This window comes from Poecilia mexicana, unplaced genomic scaffold, assembly GCF_051168715.1.
Source record: "Poecilia mexicana isolate PSO_F unplaced genomic scaffold, ASM5116871v1 scaffold_16, whole genome shotgun sequence".
NCBI classification, from domain to species: Eukaryota; Metazoa; Chordata; class Actinopteri; order Cyprinodontiformes; family Poeciliidae; genus Poecilia; species Poecilia mexicana.
In genome coordinates this window covers 28,981,160-28,999,617 of record NW_028263385.1, presented here as the reverse complement: position 1 = coordinate 28,999,617, position 18,458 = coordinate 28,981,160, and the positions used below count along the sequence as shown (strand labels likewise).

Below are 18,458 nucleotides of genomic sequence, written 5' to 3'. Positions count from 1 at the left end.
AAAATAAATGAGTAGATCAGGGACGCTCAATGTTATTCAGTTTATAGAGTAAAAGTCGGGAGTTTTTCTGGCTTATTTTTTTCATGTTTTGATTTGAAACAGAACAAACAAAAGCTATAAGGATTCAAAATTTACTAATAAAAGTATATACTATATCAATTTATCATAAGACTGTAAAAGTGGTAGTAATTAGACCAAAGATAGAAAAACTGGCCTTTATTTAGTCTTTTTACATATGGCTTTAGCTTTTCTTTTATTACAAACAAGTTTTACAAAAAGATTCGGAGGACTTCTGAATCAAGCAGAGGTGGAAAACAAAAGAAACAAAAAAACTAAGAGGCTGACAACAATGACATGTTTGCCATCAGAGGCCCCCGCTCTCACCCGCATGGCTGCGGCTGACAGCAACTGGCCATAAAAAAGACAGCAAGAGAACATTTTGTCGACACACGGCAGCAAAACGGACGAGACGAACCAGATGGACAGAGGTGGTGACATTTTTTCCAGAATCACAGGAAGAAAAAGCAAGAAACGTAGAGCCGACACGAGTCCCTTTTCTGTGCCTGACGAGGCTCATTTACATCACGACAGTTTACATCTTGTAGAGCTTCCGACCGTTGGTCTGGAATCGCCGACATCAGAGCAGGTAAAAAGAAGGCCGCTTCACCCCATTCGGCCCAGTGTTGTGAGCGCCACCACCACAGGATTTCTAAACTTCATCAGTATTTTTCCTACAGGTCTAAGGACTAAATTACATCTCCTTCAGTTATTTAATTCAGCGGAATGAGAAGACGTTATCAGAAAGATCAAATGCATACATAGAAATCATCAACACCTCATCACATTAGATTGCACTGCATTAAAATTTCAGTTTTCAAGGATCCACCAAACTGGCACATGATGTGTATTAAAAACAAAAAAAAAAGTTGTTTTCAGACACGTTTTTTTTTCTTTTTTTTTTTCTCCTGGTAAAGTTCGTCAACGGCGACCGTCGTTCCAAATCCCTGTCAGAGAAGGTGTTGCATAAGCAGGATGTGAAGTCTCTTGCATACGTAGGCGTCTCATGTCTCTCTCCTCGCCTTCTTCTTCTTCGCAGGTTTGGGCACTTGGCTCTCCTCGGTTTTTTCTATGGAAACGAGGGAAAGAACACCTTCAACGCATGAGGCAGAAAGTTAAATCATGGAAAACTAGTTTTGAAAAGTTGAAGCATTATAGAACTCTTTGATTACAAAAAAACCCAACAACTGATTTTTCTTTTAGTTTTTAAGTACTTTGCAATCTTCTGGGAACAAGTTCGACTTCAGCATTTAAAGTGCCTAATCAAAGACATTTTGTACTTGTCTGACCAAATTACCCTGACTCCTATAATGAGCTCAGTAGATGAGCAGTTCCACCAGGTGTTTGCTAATTGCTGCTGGCTAGTCTGAAGGAGCTGAGTGGAGCGTTGTAGAGGGCTGCTCTGTGAGGCAGAAACTTGGAAACTGCAGCTCTGAGGAGGAGCTGCGTCTTAAAGGCGGAGCTAGGTCCTGCCAGGTCTTTTGCACAGGTGAATGGTTGCCATGGGAGATTAAAGTATTTATTGAAAATTTATGAAAGAATCAAGGCAACACTCCACATACGTTATAATGTAATGTGAAGCTAAAAAAAAAAAGTTAATTTATCCTGATACAGTCCCTTCAATAATTCCTATTAATTGTCTTCCAATTTTTCTTTTTTACCAAATAGAAAAATTAAAATAAATTCAATTTTTGGTTGTTTACTTTGAAAACAAAATTTACTGATTCATTAGTTTTTATTTAGAAAAAGTATGACTACACTGCAAGTATAAGCAAAACATGCCTGAACAGCGCCCCCTTGAGAAGCACAGGACCGAGTGTGACGTTCTTACTTTGCTGTGTCGGAGCAGGAAGGTTGTTCTGCTTGGCAGCGGGATCTCCATCGGTTGGCTTCTGTGGCACTTGTGTGACAGGGGGTTTCTGGGATATGGTGTCCTTCACGGGTCGATCTCCTCTCGCCTGTTCAGAGAAGGAAATGAAAAACTTTTACATTATTATTATTGGGGCGGGTGGAGGGGGGGAGCTGAAAAAAAATCTGTACAGAATAAAGATGGACCAAAAGACACTCTGCTTGTGACGGTTAAGGTAAATTATCTTATTTCAACCGTTTGCTGAACCCAGACGAGCTTATGAGGGGATGAGCCATTAACACGGCTTATCCGATCCCGTGCCCCCTCCTGCCCCGGCCGCCCCACTGACCTCCACAGCAGCTGCCTTGACAGACTGGACGGCAGCAGCATTCTCCTCAACAGGTGGTGGCTTCTTCACCGAAACGGCAGGTGCAGGTGCTGCTTCGGCTTCCTTCGCCAGCTCGTCCACCTTCACAGGACGCGGGACAGAGGAGGAAATTAAATTGTACTAATTGGGAAATTTAGCCAAGTATGAACAAGTTCAATGATACCATTTGATTGATTCCACAACCAAAATTACCTTAGAGTCGTCTGAATTCCTCCAGAGGTTAGAGTTTTATCTTTACCTGGCCAGGTGTTCCTCCTTCCTCGGAAGTCTTCTTCTTCTTCTTTTTCTTCTTTTTAGTTTTGGCCGCTCCATCAGTAGTGGCATCACCTTTGTCCTTATCATCTTCATCATCCTCCTTTAAACAATAAAAGGGACAAACAAACAAAAAAAAAGTCTAAGAACTGTAAACACTAAACAGAAAAAAAACAACGCCTTGTAAAGGTACTTGGAACTTCTTCTAAGTCACAAGTTGTATCAATCTAGCTTCCTCTTCAAGAAGTTAAAATACTCTTGAGTTACTCTGGAACCCAAAACTGTAAAGAATTATATTTGGAAATGCTACAATTACTTTGGCAACTTTTATACCTTACAATATATTAAGATGTTAAAAAACACACATGGGGATGGAGATGGTTTTTGTATGTCAAATGTCCATTGTGCCAGGAGTTTTTTTTTTGCTTTTTTTTTGACAACTTTTTGAACTTGTATGATCAGATGAAGTTAACTTTTGTTTACATTCAAGTTGTAAGAAATTAACTCTTATTATTTTGTCCATATCTTTGCAAGAAATAACACATTTCTAAAGAATCAAGTCGGAAAAGAGTTCAGGAATAAACCACCTATTTCAACCGTTGCCTTTTCTAAAGAGTATTTTTGGTTTTGGAACATAAAAGCTGCAGTGTTGGCCACCTTATTATTATTATCGTTACTTAATTTTTTTTAACTGAACCGAAACACACTGAATTCTGAAGCACATCTACATGTCAAGGTTATCATAGTCAAGCTAGCATAACCGACCTACTTCCCTCTCCTTCACTATGTTTTTCATTAAAACTTTTCCTGAGCTGGAAACTGTGACTCTCTTGGACCTTGTTATCCAATTGTGTTGACAGTTAGTAGCAAAGTACTGCATTCCTTTTTCTTTTATATATCAAGTGTAGATTTAAGATTTAGCACGTTATGTTGACAACTTGACAGCTAAAACCAATGGTAGTCATCGTCAGTGAGTAGCTTTTTTTGCCCTCCAGCAGGAAGCTGGGTGGTTGGATCTTGTGTGCCCGACATCACGCTGCAACGTATCTATGTTTGTTTGTTTTTTTTTTGGTTTTTCTTTTTACATAAAATCTCTATCTACAATGAAGCTTATATATTATAATGTAGCAAAATATGGAAAGGTAGACCCATCATTTAGTTGATTAAAGTTTCCAGCTAACTTCCATCAAGTTAATCAGGATGGTGTGGACTCACAGCCGCTGCGATCAGAGCAGCCTTGTCTGGCTCAGGGAGGAGCGGCTCCTGAAGCTGGGCCGGCTCGGCGGTGGGCTCCTCGTAGTTCCCCCAGGCTTCAGATGGAGCGTTCCAGTCAGAGCTGGGGTCGGCCGAACCTCCGTCTGAAAAACACACATATTGACCGGCTGGATCTTTACCAAGATGGCACCTTACTTCAACAGAAAGGCTTTAGGAGAAAAAAGGAAAGGAAAGAAAAAAATAAAAACATAGCGTACTGAGTCCAGACCACTCATCATCCACTCTGGACTGATTGAGCCAGGTCAGGTCGCTCACAGGTTGGGCCTCTACAAAACACAACCAGTTCATCAAATAAATAGAGGAGGAAAAAAAAAAAAAAAAAAAAAAAAAAAAAACAGCCTTAGAAGACTGCGCCATCTAGTGGCGACTGTACAAAGTGAGCAGCAAACTTACGAGGAACTCCCAGACTGCTTAGAGACACCAGATTGAGTTCTGGTGATGGAACCGGCACAGCCCACGACTCTGAAACACAGACACGCGTTTCACACACACGCACACAGTGACAGTGCGGCTCAATTCAGTTACTAAATGACTGAAACTCAACCAAGAAATCTGCTTGGCTACATTTGTATTTTCCAGTGGGTCAGTGATAAACTCTACAGACAAATATTAAAGGATCTTGGGCTCAAACGAGTCTTCCAAAAGGACAATGACCCAAAGCATAGAGCAAAAAAGATTGCAAAGTGTCTTAAGCACAACAAAGTCAATGTCTTTTTAGGGCTGATTCCAGTACCTTGGTTATTAAAATTCCTCGAGGAAAATTTATCTGCTTCAAAGCTTCGTTAAATTATGTTTATTCTGTAGCACAGTGTGTTCCCCTCGGATTATTTGTGGGGGCAGCGCTCTTACTTCCGCCTATGAGTTGTTGTGAAGTGCTAGCAGGGTGATGGTGAATTGTTCGGCGTTTTGTGAGGGTTTGGGGACAAATAAGGATCGTTGAATTTTGCGGTGCGATGGTTGGAGTGTAACAAATTTTCTGCTGTCGGAACGATAGGAACGAGGAATGAGAGAGAGAGAGGATTCCTCGATTAATCGTAAAAATATTCTATAGACTACTCGATTACTAACATATTATTTTACAACAGCCCTAGGTTTTATACATATCAAAGTCCTGATCTCAGTTGTACTCAGTTGTATGAAGAAGTTGTGGGTAGATCTGAACAGGTGGTTAAAGTGAGGCGGCCTGCAAAATGGACTCGGGTCAACCTGTTCTGTCAGGAGAAACGGATCAGAACTCCAGAAAACTACTGAGGTAGGAAACCCAAAAAGTCATACTGTTTGTAAACCTCTGATTTTGAACACACTAATAAAAAAATTGCCAACATCTTGCATTCTTGTAAAACAAGAGAAGCTTGATCTGATCAGGTCTCTTGATTTGGTTTAATTTTATCAAGGAGGATAAGAATAACAACAATATGAATGTGAAACGTTTTAGACATGTTGAAAATAAGTAACATTTTATGTTAGATTTCTACACAGAATCCTCCCTAAAATATATTTTATTTTGTGCTTGTAGTGCAAAAAAATGTAAAAGTAATATCTAAACATTTCTAACTATTAATATCTCTCCAAAACAATGTCATACCAAGTAAAAAAAAAAAGAAAAAGAAACATGTTTACCATCTGAACCTGCTCTCCAAAGTGAAGCCGTTTGCCTCTGGGTTGTCCAGGAGCTCGTCTTTGGAGCAGCGCTCTGTGGTGCGACCTTGACTGCCATATCAGCGGTGGGAGCGGCCACCTCCGGCACCACGCTGCTGTTAGCTAACAGCAAAGAATAAAAATGAATAAATAAGTAAAAATAAAAATAATAATAATAATAATAAAACACAAAATAAACTGCACTGGAAAGACTTCAGATTTCAAGGACTTGTGTCTGTTCCCCTACATAAAGCTGCTCTCGCAAAGGGTTGAGAGTCTAAATCAATAAGTCGTCAAAGTGAGACGCTTGTGCTGGTAATTACCTTGAGAGACAGCAGCTTCAGCCTTCTCTGCCTTCGCTTTTGCAGATTCTCCTGAGAACAGAAAAAGGTCAACAAAGGTCACGAGCGCCATCCACGCGAGGCTGTTTTCAAAGGGTAAACACACTCGGCCCCTTCAGGGAACGCTCACAGAAGATTTAATTCCCCGTGGTAATCATATTTTTAGTAAGCCTCATCAACAGGAGACCAACCAGGGAGAGGTGAAAACAAAAAAACACACAAAATAACTGAACTTGTTCAAGCCGCCGTGGGCCACAGGAAACCTTCACAATTCATCTGAAACCCGAGATAACAACAAATGTAACCTTTTTTCTTCTTCTGGCTGGCAGGAGGTGCAGGTGGCGCCGCGGAGGCTCTGGGCTGCTCCAGCGGAGCGTTCACAGGTGTGTCTCCTCCTCCAGGACTGGCGGAGCCGTCGCTCGAGTTCTTATCTTTCTTGCGCTGCTCACGTTTCTCCTTGTTGCTGACCTTGGTCTCCCATGTGCCTGAAAACGCACACTTCACAGCGTTAAAGGACTGACTACAGTTCAGCAAGAACATGGGGCTGCAGTTACGCATGAAGAGTGCTGAAGCATTTAAATTTAATGCAAGACATGAAAAATTAACTCATGTAATACAGATTTACATCCATTTACCACTGATTAAACAATTTTTTAAAATATAATTTTACCTTCTTCTGGTTCTTTGCCATCCCCAGTTGCTGCCTTGGTCTCCTTCACAGATGGTTTGGCCTTCTTTTTGGACTTCTTTGTCTGTAAATATGCAATATGAATAGGGTTAAAATGTAAAATTTATTACACAAGTACAAGAAAAAGGAAAAACATGGATAACACGGTGACAAGGGAAAAAAATTCCCTGAAATTCATAAAGACTGTGCTAAATCAGCTAATGTACTGAACCTCATATTTCAATCTATGGACTTTCACAACGTGGAATGGACTTTCCTGCTCTGTATTTATATGAATGTACCAAAATTGCGAAGCTTTTCTTAGTAGGGTGCAACATTTGACACAGATGTAATCAGGAAAAGAAATGTTTCCCATTCAGAATTACCTCCGCAACCTTGTCGGTCTTGACTTGCGGTGGGGGAGCCTGGTGATGTGGCACTCTCTCCTCACACGCTGTGGCTCCTTCCTGTGCTTCAGCAACAGCTCTCCCATTCGGCTGAGCTTTCTAAGAATATACAGAAGAAGAATAAAGAACGCCATAAAGTCTCAACAGTCAAACCAACATTTAGTTAGGAGCTTCTAATAGAGCCAACTCCCTCTCGAGCCAGTGGCTAGCTAGGTTAGCCGTCACATTGCTGCAACTGTCACAGTGGCGTTAGCCTGTCAACTAGCCCCGCAAACGGCGCGGTTCAACAGCCCCGTTTTCATTCACCCACCTTCTCTGCCTTCTTCTTCTTTTTCTTCGGTTCCTCCGCTTTCACGGGCTTACTGGCTCCCCGTTTTCCCTCGACCCCGTCGTCCACAGAACTTACAGCTGGTCGCTTCCTGAAGATAGTCCGACAGACTGAGGCCCACAGGGCGACCATCAGCAGTAGCCCGCTGCATGCCGCAAGGAGGATTATCCATGGCGGAATAAGCTCCGGCTTCAGTCCCACGTCCACGCCGAATTCGGAGCGGAGCCACTCCAGGCCTTTGGTCAACAGTTCATTCAGACGGCTTGTAAGCAGCCTGAGCTGCTGAGAGGCCGCGTCCTGCCACTGTTCCATCCCTCTTTATTTCAGACAACAGACTGAGTATTCACGCTGCGCTCACCGCTACTCGCGGAGCTAGCAAGCCACGCTAGCTAAAAATAACGGAACGATTCCGACATGATGGCAAACAATGAAATCATCAGCCAGCAGCATCGGCCAAGATGGGGACACTGCTGACTCACAGGACCTTGAACGCGCTGCCGAGAGAGAGTATATCAGCTAACTGGCCAGTGAGCCAACGGTTATCATTATTAGCTTATGTGCCCTTAATCTGAACAGCACAATATATCTAATGTGACCGCGCGAACAGCAAGTTCACCTCATATGGCTCCGTTATGGCTGGAGAAATGGTGCGTTCAAGGCGGTAGGAAAAACCAACATTCCAGGCTGTACACCGTATAAACGAGTCGTAGTAGTGTAGTAGGATTCCAAAAAAAGATTGAATAAGCTTTAGATATTGCTCCACAAAACACATAATTAAAATATTCCGACAAAGACAGGAAAATAGTTGCATGAGAAACTAGCCCTAGATTCGTGTCACTAGATTCCTCAGTTCAATTATTTTACTGTACAAAAATAGCCACACATAATATGCCATTCTGTTTTCATAGATTTTACTTTTAAATTAAGCTTGTCACCCAAAGACATTAATATAATTCCATACTTGATTCAAAAACAAAGAAATATACACCAGCTGTTAAATGGGACGGTGCAAAGACCTGATTAGTTGAGGCACGGTTTACAAAAAATTGTCGAAGATTTTCTTATATACATTTAAGGGAATTGCTATATTTTCCTTCAGTATTGTTTAACATTGTTGTGACAGAAAACATACTAATCTATTATAATAAAAAAGGGCATTCTAAATCAAGCCAAAGAACAAGCTGAAAGCTTATAATTTCAGTCACAAACATGAATAAGTCAAATAGTGCAAACGAACCTTCTAAACAAAAGACGCGAAACACCATGGACAACTTATTTACATCCAAGTTTATTTTGAAATTCCCTACTCCCCCTGTACAAGAAAAAGAAACTTTCCACAAAGGCAGCAGTGATCTGTCAGAGATAGTACTTTCATAGGAAAGGAAACAAAATATCGTAACCACAGTGTCTTTTTCGTCCTGTTCATATGTCTACTGCTGTCATCTTTGGCTAGGATTTTCGGCTGACAGCTTCCTGGCAAACCCAGTTCCTGGGAAGCAAAAGGTTTAAGCCAATAGAATAGAGCGGTGGGCTTTACATTTTACAGTGCCAATGCAGGAATGTTATGGACCTCTTCATTACCACAAAGAAAAAACTATAAAAATTAAAATATGCAGTTTGTGTTCAGAACACAAACAAATATTAATTGATGGGGAGACAGAGACCATATGTTGAATTTAATAAAACTGGACAAAAAAATGAATCTACAAAAATGGAACTAGGTAAATATTACACAACAACCTTTTTTTCCTCTTTTTTTTTATTCCAGCTTTCAGTCGGACCTCTACACAAAACCAAAATTCTTGGTTTTAATTGCTAGCAGGAGTTTTTGTTTAAGGATCTGTTTAGAAGAATATAGTGGCACGTAGAGACGTGAGATGCAGGTGTTGGCTGTGGGGAGGTGCTGGTCGTCTGGAGGCCGGATGGTAATGGAGGGCATTGGCTGGAAGCCCTCCTCGCTGGCTGGCAGAGAGGGGCTGGATGTCCAGAAGTACACCTGATGACCAAACCAATGTGCTATTAAAGGTGCAGTATGTACATTTTATGAGACTGTTTTTTTTTTGTTGTTTATTTTTTTTTTTACATATTTGTCACCATCTCATGACAGTGTAATATGAGACACAATCTGGAAACATTGAGCTCTCCTGCCTTATATGGACCTGCCATCATATGGAGAAATTCACTGCTCAGAAAGAAACAACCAATCAGAGCCAGGAAGAGGGGCTTAGCGCTGTTTATCACCCTCGTGTACCTTACTCTGTTCTACAGCTGGTTCACCACAAAAGTCGTCTGTCACAGATCCTAAGGTTAGATAGCAAGGCCATCGTTGACGGGCTATAAGCAGTTTTTCTGTTTCTCTGCTATTGGCGCATTCACAAGGGTGATTAACAGCGCTAAAAACCGCCTCCTGGCTTTAATTGGTTGTTTTTGACCAGGAGAGATTAATTTTTTCAGACCCAATAGTAGCATAGATGAGGTGGAGGAACTCTTCCTCTATCTTTTCACAGACTCAAATGGGTGTTTTATTAACTCAAATGGCTTTTATTTGACTTTAGATTATAATTAAGATTAAGTCCATGTGGATTTGGTCTATGGTTGAGAAAACGAAACGCGTGTCCAAGACAAATATACTTAGGCCTATTTGTCGTACCGTATCCCAGGAATCATTGACCAGTTTGAATTAGGTTCATTTGATTCGTTTGTTGGCTCCACATGAGAAATTGAAATGCAGTTCCTGGAAACAGTGGTTCCATAAGGTAGTAGTTCAATCATTCATAGGAAAGTTGAAACCAGTAAAGTATTCAATTTGGCAAGAAAAATGCAGACACTTATTTTAACTGCTAAGTATTAATTCCTCATTTCCTGTAGATTGATAACAAATGTGATACATTTCTGCTGCTAATAAATAAGGTTCACAAAGATTGAATGCTGGTTTTTGCAGTGCATCACAAAGCTCACTTTTGATTCAGAAACATTTGAGGAAATTCACTCATGTTTACTGAACTCTTGATATAAGCATTATTTTATTAGATCTTTAAAAAGCAATTATTATTTAAGAAAGGGGTTTAAAACGGCAAGAAAACTTTACATTTCTGCAAATAAAATATTGCAAAAATGTAAATCTCCCATTATATCAATTTATAATCATTAATTCAAGGTTAATTCAAGGAAAAATAAGAAGAACTTACCAAATCTTGCCTCTCGGTCATACTCATCTTTTCTACTATGGACCAAAACCATCGTTTAAACTGGAGTAGTTTATCTGCATTTTCCCCTGTAAGACAAGTGTTTTTACTTAATACGCTGCGGCAGAAACATTAAAAAGGAAACCATCATCAGAGTGGAGCCAGGTTCAGCGTAGACTGCGGTGAGTGACAGACCTGATTCATCGTTGAACGAAGTGAAGCTGATGAGCATCTGAACGTTGACTTCTCCACAGCCATTAACCAGCAGCCGGAAGTCTTCAGCCGTCAAATCCTCCAGGGCGTTTTTAGGAAGAACGTCCAGCAAACCTTTCCTCATCGCCTTTCAAAGAAACGAAAGGAAAAATTTTTTGGGTGAATCTCACGACATTTACCCAGAAAATAAAACCCACCGGTCAGAAAGGCGACATTAGTGTCTGACTCACGTGGAGCGGCTGCTCGGCCACCACCAGCATCCTGTGCTCTGCGTACTTCCTCACATACTCGTAAACATTGTGTGGAGTTACCGGCATGTTGACCCCGCCAGACAGCAGCTCGACCTACACCATAAACAAGATGACTAAATCAATGAGTTTAATTTGGTTTATACAGTTTAAACTCAGGATTTACAACCGCAATCTGAAGTGAGGCAATCTACATGCCAATGGTCCCTTTTGTTTTTGTCTAGGTCATAACATCAAATATCTAAAAATCAACCTTTGACAAAAATTAAAGGGTGCCATTTTATAGCACAATCAAGTAGATATGTTTACTTCCATTGCTATCAATATGCTACAAATTTCAAATATGACTTAAAAGAAAACTGACTTTGTAATTTAAAACCTTGAAATTGGGCCTCTGTCTCTATAAAAATAATCCTGCTCTTTCTGAAACTCCACCATCAGGAAGTCATTAAAACATGGCTCCTCCAATAAAACCCTTTAACATTTTAATTTTTTTTTTACCAGCATTTCACTGAGAAGTAGCTCCTATAATGAGCTCTGCTGATTTGCAGATCGACCAGGTGTTTGCTAATTGCTGCTGGCTAGTCTGAAGGAGCTGAGTGGCGGAGTGCAGGGGAGGGCTGCTCTTGTGAGGCGGAAGCTTAGAAACTGCAGCTCTGAGCTGCACCTGGTTGCCATGGGAGATTAAAGGCTTTCTCAAACATGGATGAAAGAATCAAGGCAACTCTCCAGATATGTTTTTACCGAGGGAATAACTTTATAACATTATGTAAAGCTAAAAAAAAAAATTGTTAATTTTACATAATATTACCCCTTTAAATTTGTTCAACAAATCAAAGATAAAGATGAATGTTCTTCAAACTTTAAGTTTAAAATACTAGTTTTTTTAAACTTCTGTAACTCTGACTACTAGCTGCTCCCTTAGTCAGGTTGTGTATTAAAACAACATGAACAGAGGCTGGTACCTGTCCCGCCCCCTCCTCCTTGCAGAGGTCGATGGCGAAGGCCAGATCCATGGCAGCAAACACAGCGTCTGCTTCTCCTGTCTGCGAATGGCGGATCAGCTGCCGTAAGCTCTCGTACATGACCGGGTCGAAGAACGCAAAGTCATGCCAGTTCACCTGCAGTGACAGATCACACATATGTTCGTTATTTCATTCAGAAGGAGAAACAGATGTGTAGCAGCTGCAAACAGATAAACACAGCAAAAAACTCCCTACCTTTCTACCGAGCAACACTTTGATCACGTGTCTGTTGAGCGTGATCGGACAGAGTTCATTCTGCAGCAAGCAGAGCCCCAATATTCTGAAGGGAAATAAATGTCACAGATTATTACAGGTGCAACATTTTCACCTGACCTGCAAGGACATGGGATTCAGTTCCTTTCTCATTTACCTGCCAATGTTCCTGAAGCAGTTGAGTCTGGCCTCCGTGTTTTTGCCCGGCCGGGGGGAGTAAAAGCCCCGCTTGCCGGGCTGGTAGAAGAGGGGGGCGTTGTCGTCGCCATCGTCCGGATCGTCCAGCTCCATGTCGACGACGCTGCGCGTTGATCCGTGGCGCTTACGGTTATCCTGCTGCTATAACAGTAGGGAAACGCCTTGTTAATTTTGAAATCTCAGATAAATCACACTTTTATTTATTTCGTTTTTTACAAGTGATGGTGAAAAGGAGGAAAAAAATGGGTTACCTGTGCTTTTTCAGAGGCTTCAGGAAGGCCCAGGTCCAGGATGCTGTCAGCACCATTTTCCCTAAACAGAAGAGTTTGATGTTGGTTAAATGATTTTTTTTTCTTTCTTTTTTTTTTTTTTTTGTTCACTTATTGTTTTAATCTCCGAAGAGTGAAAAAGTTTGAGAACTTAACTGGAAAATGCTTGAATTTTACTGAAGGACAGCTAGTTGAACCCTGTAGGAATCCCAGCAGTGTCTCTTCCATGTAGATGAACTCTATGTTGATTTTTATCACTTAACCAACATCAGACTTTAAATTTGCTATTATATGTCTGGCTCGGATTATTACTCTTTATATTTTTGGTGGCAGTATTCTACATTCAACAGCAGCGACATTTTAAACTAAAATAGCAAAATTTCAAGTTCTGAAACTTTGAGCCATTAGGAATAATAAATATTCAAAAATAAAAGCAACAAATGTTCTCAGTAAATTGTCTGACATTTAGCAAATACAGAAATAATTAAGGTGATTTTATCCAACGTAAAACAAGAAAAGTTTGTCTTGTTTTAACTTGAGATAATGAGGAAAAAAATATATGTCTGTATTTTTATTATTTGTATGAAAATATCTGGTATAACTACACATAGTACTTTCCGAGTTTAGGCTTTTAAACAAACGTTAATTTGCACTTTATTACAAAACTGTGCAGTTTGAATATCAAGCACTTTCCAAATCTTAAAACATGTAGTTATGAACTGAAGCATTTTCAAGGATTTCAAGCACCAGTATGAACCCTGTTTTCATTACACGCCTGCTCCGCGAGGTGAGGTGGATTTACCTTCCATGTGCAATGAGAAGCTCCATGGCTTCCTCCACTCGGGCCCTCAGGGAATCCTCGCTGGCCAGCAGCAGCAGCAGCTGAGCAGGAGAAAGCTCCAGCAGCATGCCGGTGATTTTGCTGGCAAACGCCTGCAGAGAAAAACGCATTAAATTACATCCAATCACTGAGAAATAATGCACAACTCTAAAATCCCTCCAGATTTAACAAAGTTGATGGCTTGTTACCGGTTGCATTGCGTGAACTCGAGGGTATAGCCGTTCACCAAGCGCCTGTCTGTGTGCAGGCAGGGGGTCAGGCTCGTCGCTGGGGTTTCCCTCTGAGGAAGGCCTGAACGGCCGGGTGTCTATCGACAGCTGCCTCCTGGAGTCCCTACGGACCAAAACAACGTCAGAACCACAGAGGCACCTATCTGATATTAATATCTGTATAAAAAAAAATTTGATTTGACATCAGTGACAATGGACCCGAACCATAAGGGCAGATCTATTCACTCTAATTCTATGATTTGAACTCTCAGTGATATTATGCTTTATTAGTTATTTTACATTATATTTAGAATTCCTATTGGTACTTTCTGAACCATTTGGAAGGAGGTTTGTTGTGGTTTATTTTTACATCTTTGACTAAAGATAGTCAACCTAATATATCCATCAGCTGTATTTGCAGCTTGGCGGCTTAATAAGAAATTAATCATTCTGCCTTTGTTTTAAAATAGTAAAAATTGTTTTAGAGCAGTTAATATCAATACAAGATTTGTGTTTTTCTAGGGGGGGTTAAACCAGAAACACTGTATTCCAAAATGTTCTTTATCATTTGCTCTTAAAACAGGAGTATAAAACTTCATAAAAAAATGTTTTTTTTACATATTTGTTAAAACCATCACTCCCTTTTCCCAGACCCAACTACCGAAATGTGCCACTCAGTCACATGTAAAAATACTGATTTTTATAAAAGTTAGATACTGCAGCTTTAAACAGAAATCTGAATCAGAAGGTCACTAAAACTGGAGACTAGAAACGAGAATAAATTTGTTCTGGTACGGTTCCATATCTTTCCCCCCGCCCCCACCCGGCTGCTCAGCGCTGACCTGTCTCGGTCTCTCCGAGATCCCGCTCGAAGCCCTCCACTTCTCCGCTCTCTCTCCCGATCTCTGTTTCTCAACCTTTGCATCAGATCTGGAAGGTTAAAAAAAAACAACAAAACAAAACAAAAAAAGACAGAAAAGAAAAATAAAATAAATTTTCAGTGGGGGGGGGAGTTTTGTTCAAAAATACATTTACAACAGCAAAATGAAATATTTCCAGCATGACTGAAGCATCATTTATGGCAGGATAAAATGTCGTAATATGCAATAGTTTCTATGTTTGGCATACTTGAATTGTAATCGTGATGACACGTACTGCTGGCCTGCATGCCCTTGCTGACACTCTGAACGCAGTCCAGGTTGGGCAGCTTGTCGTTGGAGAGCAGCGCCAGCGCGATGGCCGTGTAGAAGCTGCGAGCCACGCCGCTGCCCTCTCCGGGCTCGTCCTTGAACGTGACCTTGACCCGGTGCACGGCCATAGGCGTGGTGGTGCACCGCCTGCCGAAGTGGCCGTTGAGCTGCCGCATGGTCTGCTGTATCAGCTGGTCCCGGTCGCGGTCCACCTCCAGCGCCAGGTCTCGAGACTGGAGGTTCCTCAGCTTCTCCATCTCCCGTCGGAACTTGGACTCCTTCACCTCAAAGCCGCCCAGCTCTGTCAGGATCTGGGAAACGAGACAACAGGATGGTTATCTCGAGCTCCAACAGTAAAAAAATGCTTTAATGAATGGAGTAGATGCAGCTGAGAAGACGCTGGACGGCACAAACAACTTTAACATATAAAGTAGAAGATGATCAATAAGTCTCTGAGCTTCTAGGAATGAAATAAATATTAATTACACTGAAACAATCCAAGCACAACGTGTTGAGGTAAATGACTTTCCTACTCAAGTTAAATGCTCTTACACAACATGCAAAAAAAAATAAATAAAAAAATCTCTAAAAATGTTGGCCAAGTTTTCTAGAATTTAGCAAAGAAATATTTTTGCTCATTCTAACCGACCTGAAACAAGAGAAATCTCAAGATGGTGACAAAAAAAAAATTATCTGCCTTTTTATTAGGTGTATGAAAAACATGTGGTTTCAAATGTAAATATAGGCTTTTAATCAAACATTACATTGCACTTTATTGCCAAACTTTGGAGTTTGAATGTCAAGCACTTCATGGAGAAATCAAGCAGCTTACCTTGAAAATACCTAATTAAAATTGAAGAATTTTCAAGATTTTTCTCGTTTTGGCTAGCTTCTATAAAAACAAATCAGGCTTACAGATCCAGGCTCAGCTCCTACATCCTCCATGAAGACGCGACCAAAGAGCTCCAGTGACAGGCGCCAGCGGCCGAGCAGCATGTCGTGTGAAATCATCATCCCCATGAAACTGCACTGCGGTCTGGACAGCAAGAGGCAGAAAAAAAATTAGACGCATTTTCATTTAGACCTTCACATTCATGATGCGTTGAAAGGGAATTGTAGCAGCTCGCCTGAACGAAGGAAGAGGAGGCCCGTCGCTCTCTGTGAGGCCGATCTCAGCCAGGAGGCTGCTCTTCAGCTGGGCAGCGAGGTCGCGGGGAGACGGACCCGCTTTCGAAGTGTCCATCTCCTGCTCGCCCAGCGCCTGGTTCTCTGTGCTCCGCTGGCCGCTTTCCATACTCATGACGTTTTTTAGGTTGGCGGTGTACGACATCTTTGTAGGCAGGATCTGTTTTAGTGAGGAAATGGGAGGCTCTTCAGTAACGTCAGACAATTTAGGAGATATGGTTGCAGTATGCAACTTTTTACAAAAATATGTTTTTTCCATATTTATTAAAACTTTCGCCATGACGTAAATGTATGGTATTAAACAGACAACTTGTTAAAAAAAGGGGCGGGGGAAACGATCTCTTCTTCCTCCCAGTGTTACTTTTCTTGTCCGTAGAAAGCACTTAGTCAAAAAACAGCCAATCAGAGCCAATAAGAGAGTCGTAGCGCTGTCAATCAGCCTCCAATACGCTGCTCTATGTGCTACTGGTCAGGTTTCAGACGGGAAATCTCGTAAAACCTTTTGAGACCAAACATGAATTCAGAGTAAACAAACATGGCCGACTGCGAAGAAGCAATGACGATAGTTTGTGGATTATTTAATGGAGAGAAAAAAAACAAAAAAACACAACAGACAACGACGTCTCCAAAGTCTACTGGACTTTCAGGTGCGCCATAACAATTGTTTTGCCTTCTTTGTCTAAAACTCCCCTCTGTGTTTCCATCACCTCGCTTTCTGATTGGCTACACGTCACATTCAACAGGCTGCGTTCTCATTCACCACATATGTTGTGACATCAGGCCAAAACAAACCAAGATTTTGACTGTTGAAATTCTTCCAATCAAACCAGATCACTCTTAACACACACAGCAGGAATCTGAGTTATGGTTATTTTCAGTCATCCCAATAATCAGAGCCTCTAAGATTGAAATCAGGACAAAAATCGGCATAAAAATCTCAATGCATTAACAGGGTATAACTTTTACCGTCTTAGTATCTTGATCCAGGAACTAATCCATAACTAGTCAACAGCGCTCCAGCAGCAATGCAGTAATTAAAATCTACATTAGTTGTTAGCATCGGAGCAAAGAAAGTCCATCCAGCCGCCCAGATATGTCATCATGGAAACCAGAAATGCATTGTCCTTGTAGTAATGGTCTACCACATAATGCAGTCCTTTGTGATTGTGATGTTGGTTATGCAATGAAAATTTTGACTCATGCAGTCCCAGTCATACATTTAAAAAAAACAACTGCAAGTATTTGTCTGGTGAAGCTGGGGGGGGTGAGGGGGCGGGGTAGAGAGGGGCTGGTGGTTTACCTCCAAGCAGTTCCTGTCCATGCTCGTCTCAGCCAGGCCTTTGGTTGTCATGTAAGACGAAGAGTACAAGCCCTGAGAGGGACGGCCAAACAGATCCTCCTTTCTGGCGTTTGGCTGTTTGGTGAAGAACCAAAACGGAGTTAAAGCCACGAAGAACAATTCCCCAGACGTTCAGCACAACGGCAGACATGAACTTCTGAGTGCAGTTAACGTCTGTAGTGTCTTGGTCATCACTTTGAACTGTCCTCTGGCGAGATTTGAGTAATCAAAGTCATACTGTCGCAAACACAACATTACTTGGCACTCTTCGATTCATGAAAAAAAAAAAAAAATCTAAAGCTATATCGCTTGCAGCCAGTTTTAACCATCAAGAGTTTAACCAAGACTCTGAATGACTCTAGCTACACACTTTAATCAGGCCTATAATCGGCTGCTGTTCCAAGAAGCCTCCAAATCAGCTGTATACTGGCTGTGAACAGATCCCAGATCAGCCATACAGGAGAGGAGCCTGGTCACGTTTCACGTCTGGAAGTCTGACCTGCAGTAGGTGGGGCTGGTCTGCCAGTGGGATGGCCTCAGCTAGGGGAAAGTCGAAGGGGTTGGGCGGGATACAGCCCAGGAAGGTCATCGAGTCCGAGCGCCGGAAGAACGGGTGGTTCTGACCCGTTTCTGTGGGGACCGAGTCCTCGTCCTTGTCCTGCAGGGTCGAACCTGTGGTAAGAGAGAAACGGAGATCAGCTGAGAATATAGCGTGTGTGATAGATTAAATGATTTCACAGCAAAAAACACAATCTCACCAATTACTTTTGGTCTAGGCTTTAGTGTAAATATATTAGTTCACTTAAAAAAAGACAAAACTAACTTACAAGTAATTTTTCAGCAGTACAGAAGCTCGTTTTAAATAAATAATTCCTTAATATTGACAAAAAGTAGTAGTTCCACTGACAGATTATTTCACTTATGGGAAAAAGTGAAATAATCTGTCAATTTTCAGTAATACTAAGGAATTATTGACTTAAAACAGGTAAGAAGCTAGATCAAAATACTTTGTAAGAAGTTGCATTTTTGCAGTATTTAAAATTCAGTGAGTTTTTTCCCTTACTTTGATTGGTGTCTTCATCGTTCTCGTGCTCAGAATCCTCATTGTCTAAACCGAGCTCCAGAATCTCTCGATTCCTAA

The 18,458-nt window shown here is 41.3% G+C and overlaps 2 protein-coding genes across 8 annotated transcripts in view; both read right to left on the bottom strand.

Moving 5' to 3' along the window:
• Positions 1-966: 966 nt before the first annotated feature.
• On the bottom strand, positions 967-7,849 carry LOC106929796 (protein LYRIC). Of its 2 annotated transcripts, XM_015006932.2 has the most exons (13): positions 7,185-7,849; positions 6,854-6,973; positions 6,471-6,552; positions 6,106-6,285; positions 5,783-5,833; positions 5,442-5,582; positions 4,215-4,283; positions 4,019-4,087; positions 3,762-3,904; positions 2,533-2,649; positions 2,256-2,375; positions 1,889-2,015; positions 967-1,126 (listed from the first exon to the last, which is right to left on the bottom strand). In XM_015006932.2, exons 1-13 carry the CDS (start codon positions 7,512-7,514, stop codon positions 1,062-1,064), a joined length of 1,614 nt encoding a protein of 537 aa, XP_014862418.1. In that variant the 5' UTR covers positions 7,515-7,849; the 3' UTR covers positions 967-1,061. The 2 variants fall into 2 exon arrangements, with proteins under 2 accessions (XP_014862418.1, XP_087870171.1); XM_088014045.1 differs by lacking the exon at positions 4,019-4,087.
• Positions 7,850-8,474: 625 nt separating this feature from the next.
• The window catches only part of ubr5 (ubiquitin protein ligase E3 component n-recognin 5), a 44,832-nt gene continuing 34,848 nt past the window's right edge, over positions 8,475-18,458 (bottom strand). For 3 of the 6 annotated variants that reach the window (XM_015006924.2, XM_015006926.2, XM_015006930.2), the window contains 17 exons: positions 18,381-18,454; positions 17,817-17,989; positions 17,279-17,392; positions 15,921-16,138; positions 15,709-15,829; positions 14,732-15,104; positions 14,446-14,533; positions 13,583-13,727; positions 13,356-13,486; positions 12,536-12,596; positions 12,244-12,425; positions 12,069-12,153; positions 11,814-11,969; positions 10,831-10,944; positions 10,583-10,727; positions 10,391-10,476; positions 8,475-9,198 (listed from right to left, as the gene is read on the bottom strand). In XM_015006924.2, coding sequence (XP_014862410.2) covers positions 8,986-9,198; positions 10,391-10,476; positions 10,583-10,727; positions 10,831-10,944; positions 11,814-11,969; positions 12,069-12,153; positions 12,244-12,425; positions 12,536-12,596; positions 13,356-13,486; positions 13,583-13,727; positions 14,446-14,533; positions 14,732-15,104; positions 15,709-15,829; positions 15,921-16,138; positions 17,279-17,392; positions 17,817-17,989; positions 18,381-18,454 — 2,479 coding nt within the window. In that variant the 3' untranslated portion in view covers positions 8,475-8,985. The remainder of the gene's footprint in view (positions 9,199-10,390; positions 10,477-10,582; positions 10,728-10,830; positions 10,945-11,813; positions 11,970-12,068; positions 12,154-12,243; positions 12,426-12,535; positions 12,597-13,355; positions 13,487-13,582; positions 13,728-14,445; positions 14,534-14,731; positions 15,105-15,708; positions 15,830-15,920; positions 16,139-17,278; positions 17,393-17,816; positions 17,990-18,380; positions 18,455-18,458) is intronic. The other 3 variants (XM_015006925.2, XM_015006927.2, XM_015006928.2) reach the window with 3 other exon arrangements.

Coding starts and splice junctions, on each gene's coding strand:
- LOC106929796 (XM_015006932.2), bottom strand. CDS start 7,514: ATGGAACAGTGGCAGGACGCGGCCTCTCAGCAGCTCAGGCTGCTTACA. Junction 6,553..6,853: donor AGACCGACAAGGTTGCGGAG/GTAATTCTGAAT, acceptor GCATATTTACAG/ACAAAGAAGTCCAAAAAGAA. Junction 2,016..2,255: donor TCAAGGCAGCTGCTGTGGAG/GTCAGTGGGGCG, acceptor TTCTCTGAACAG/GCGAGAGGAGATCGACCCGT.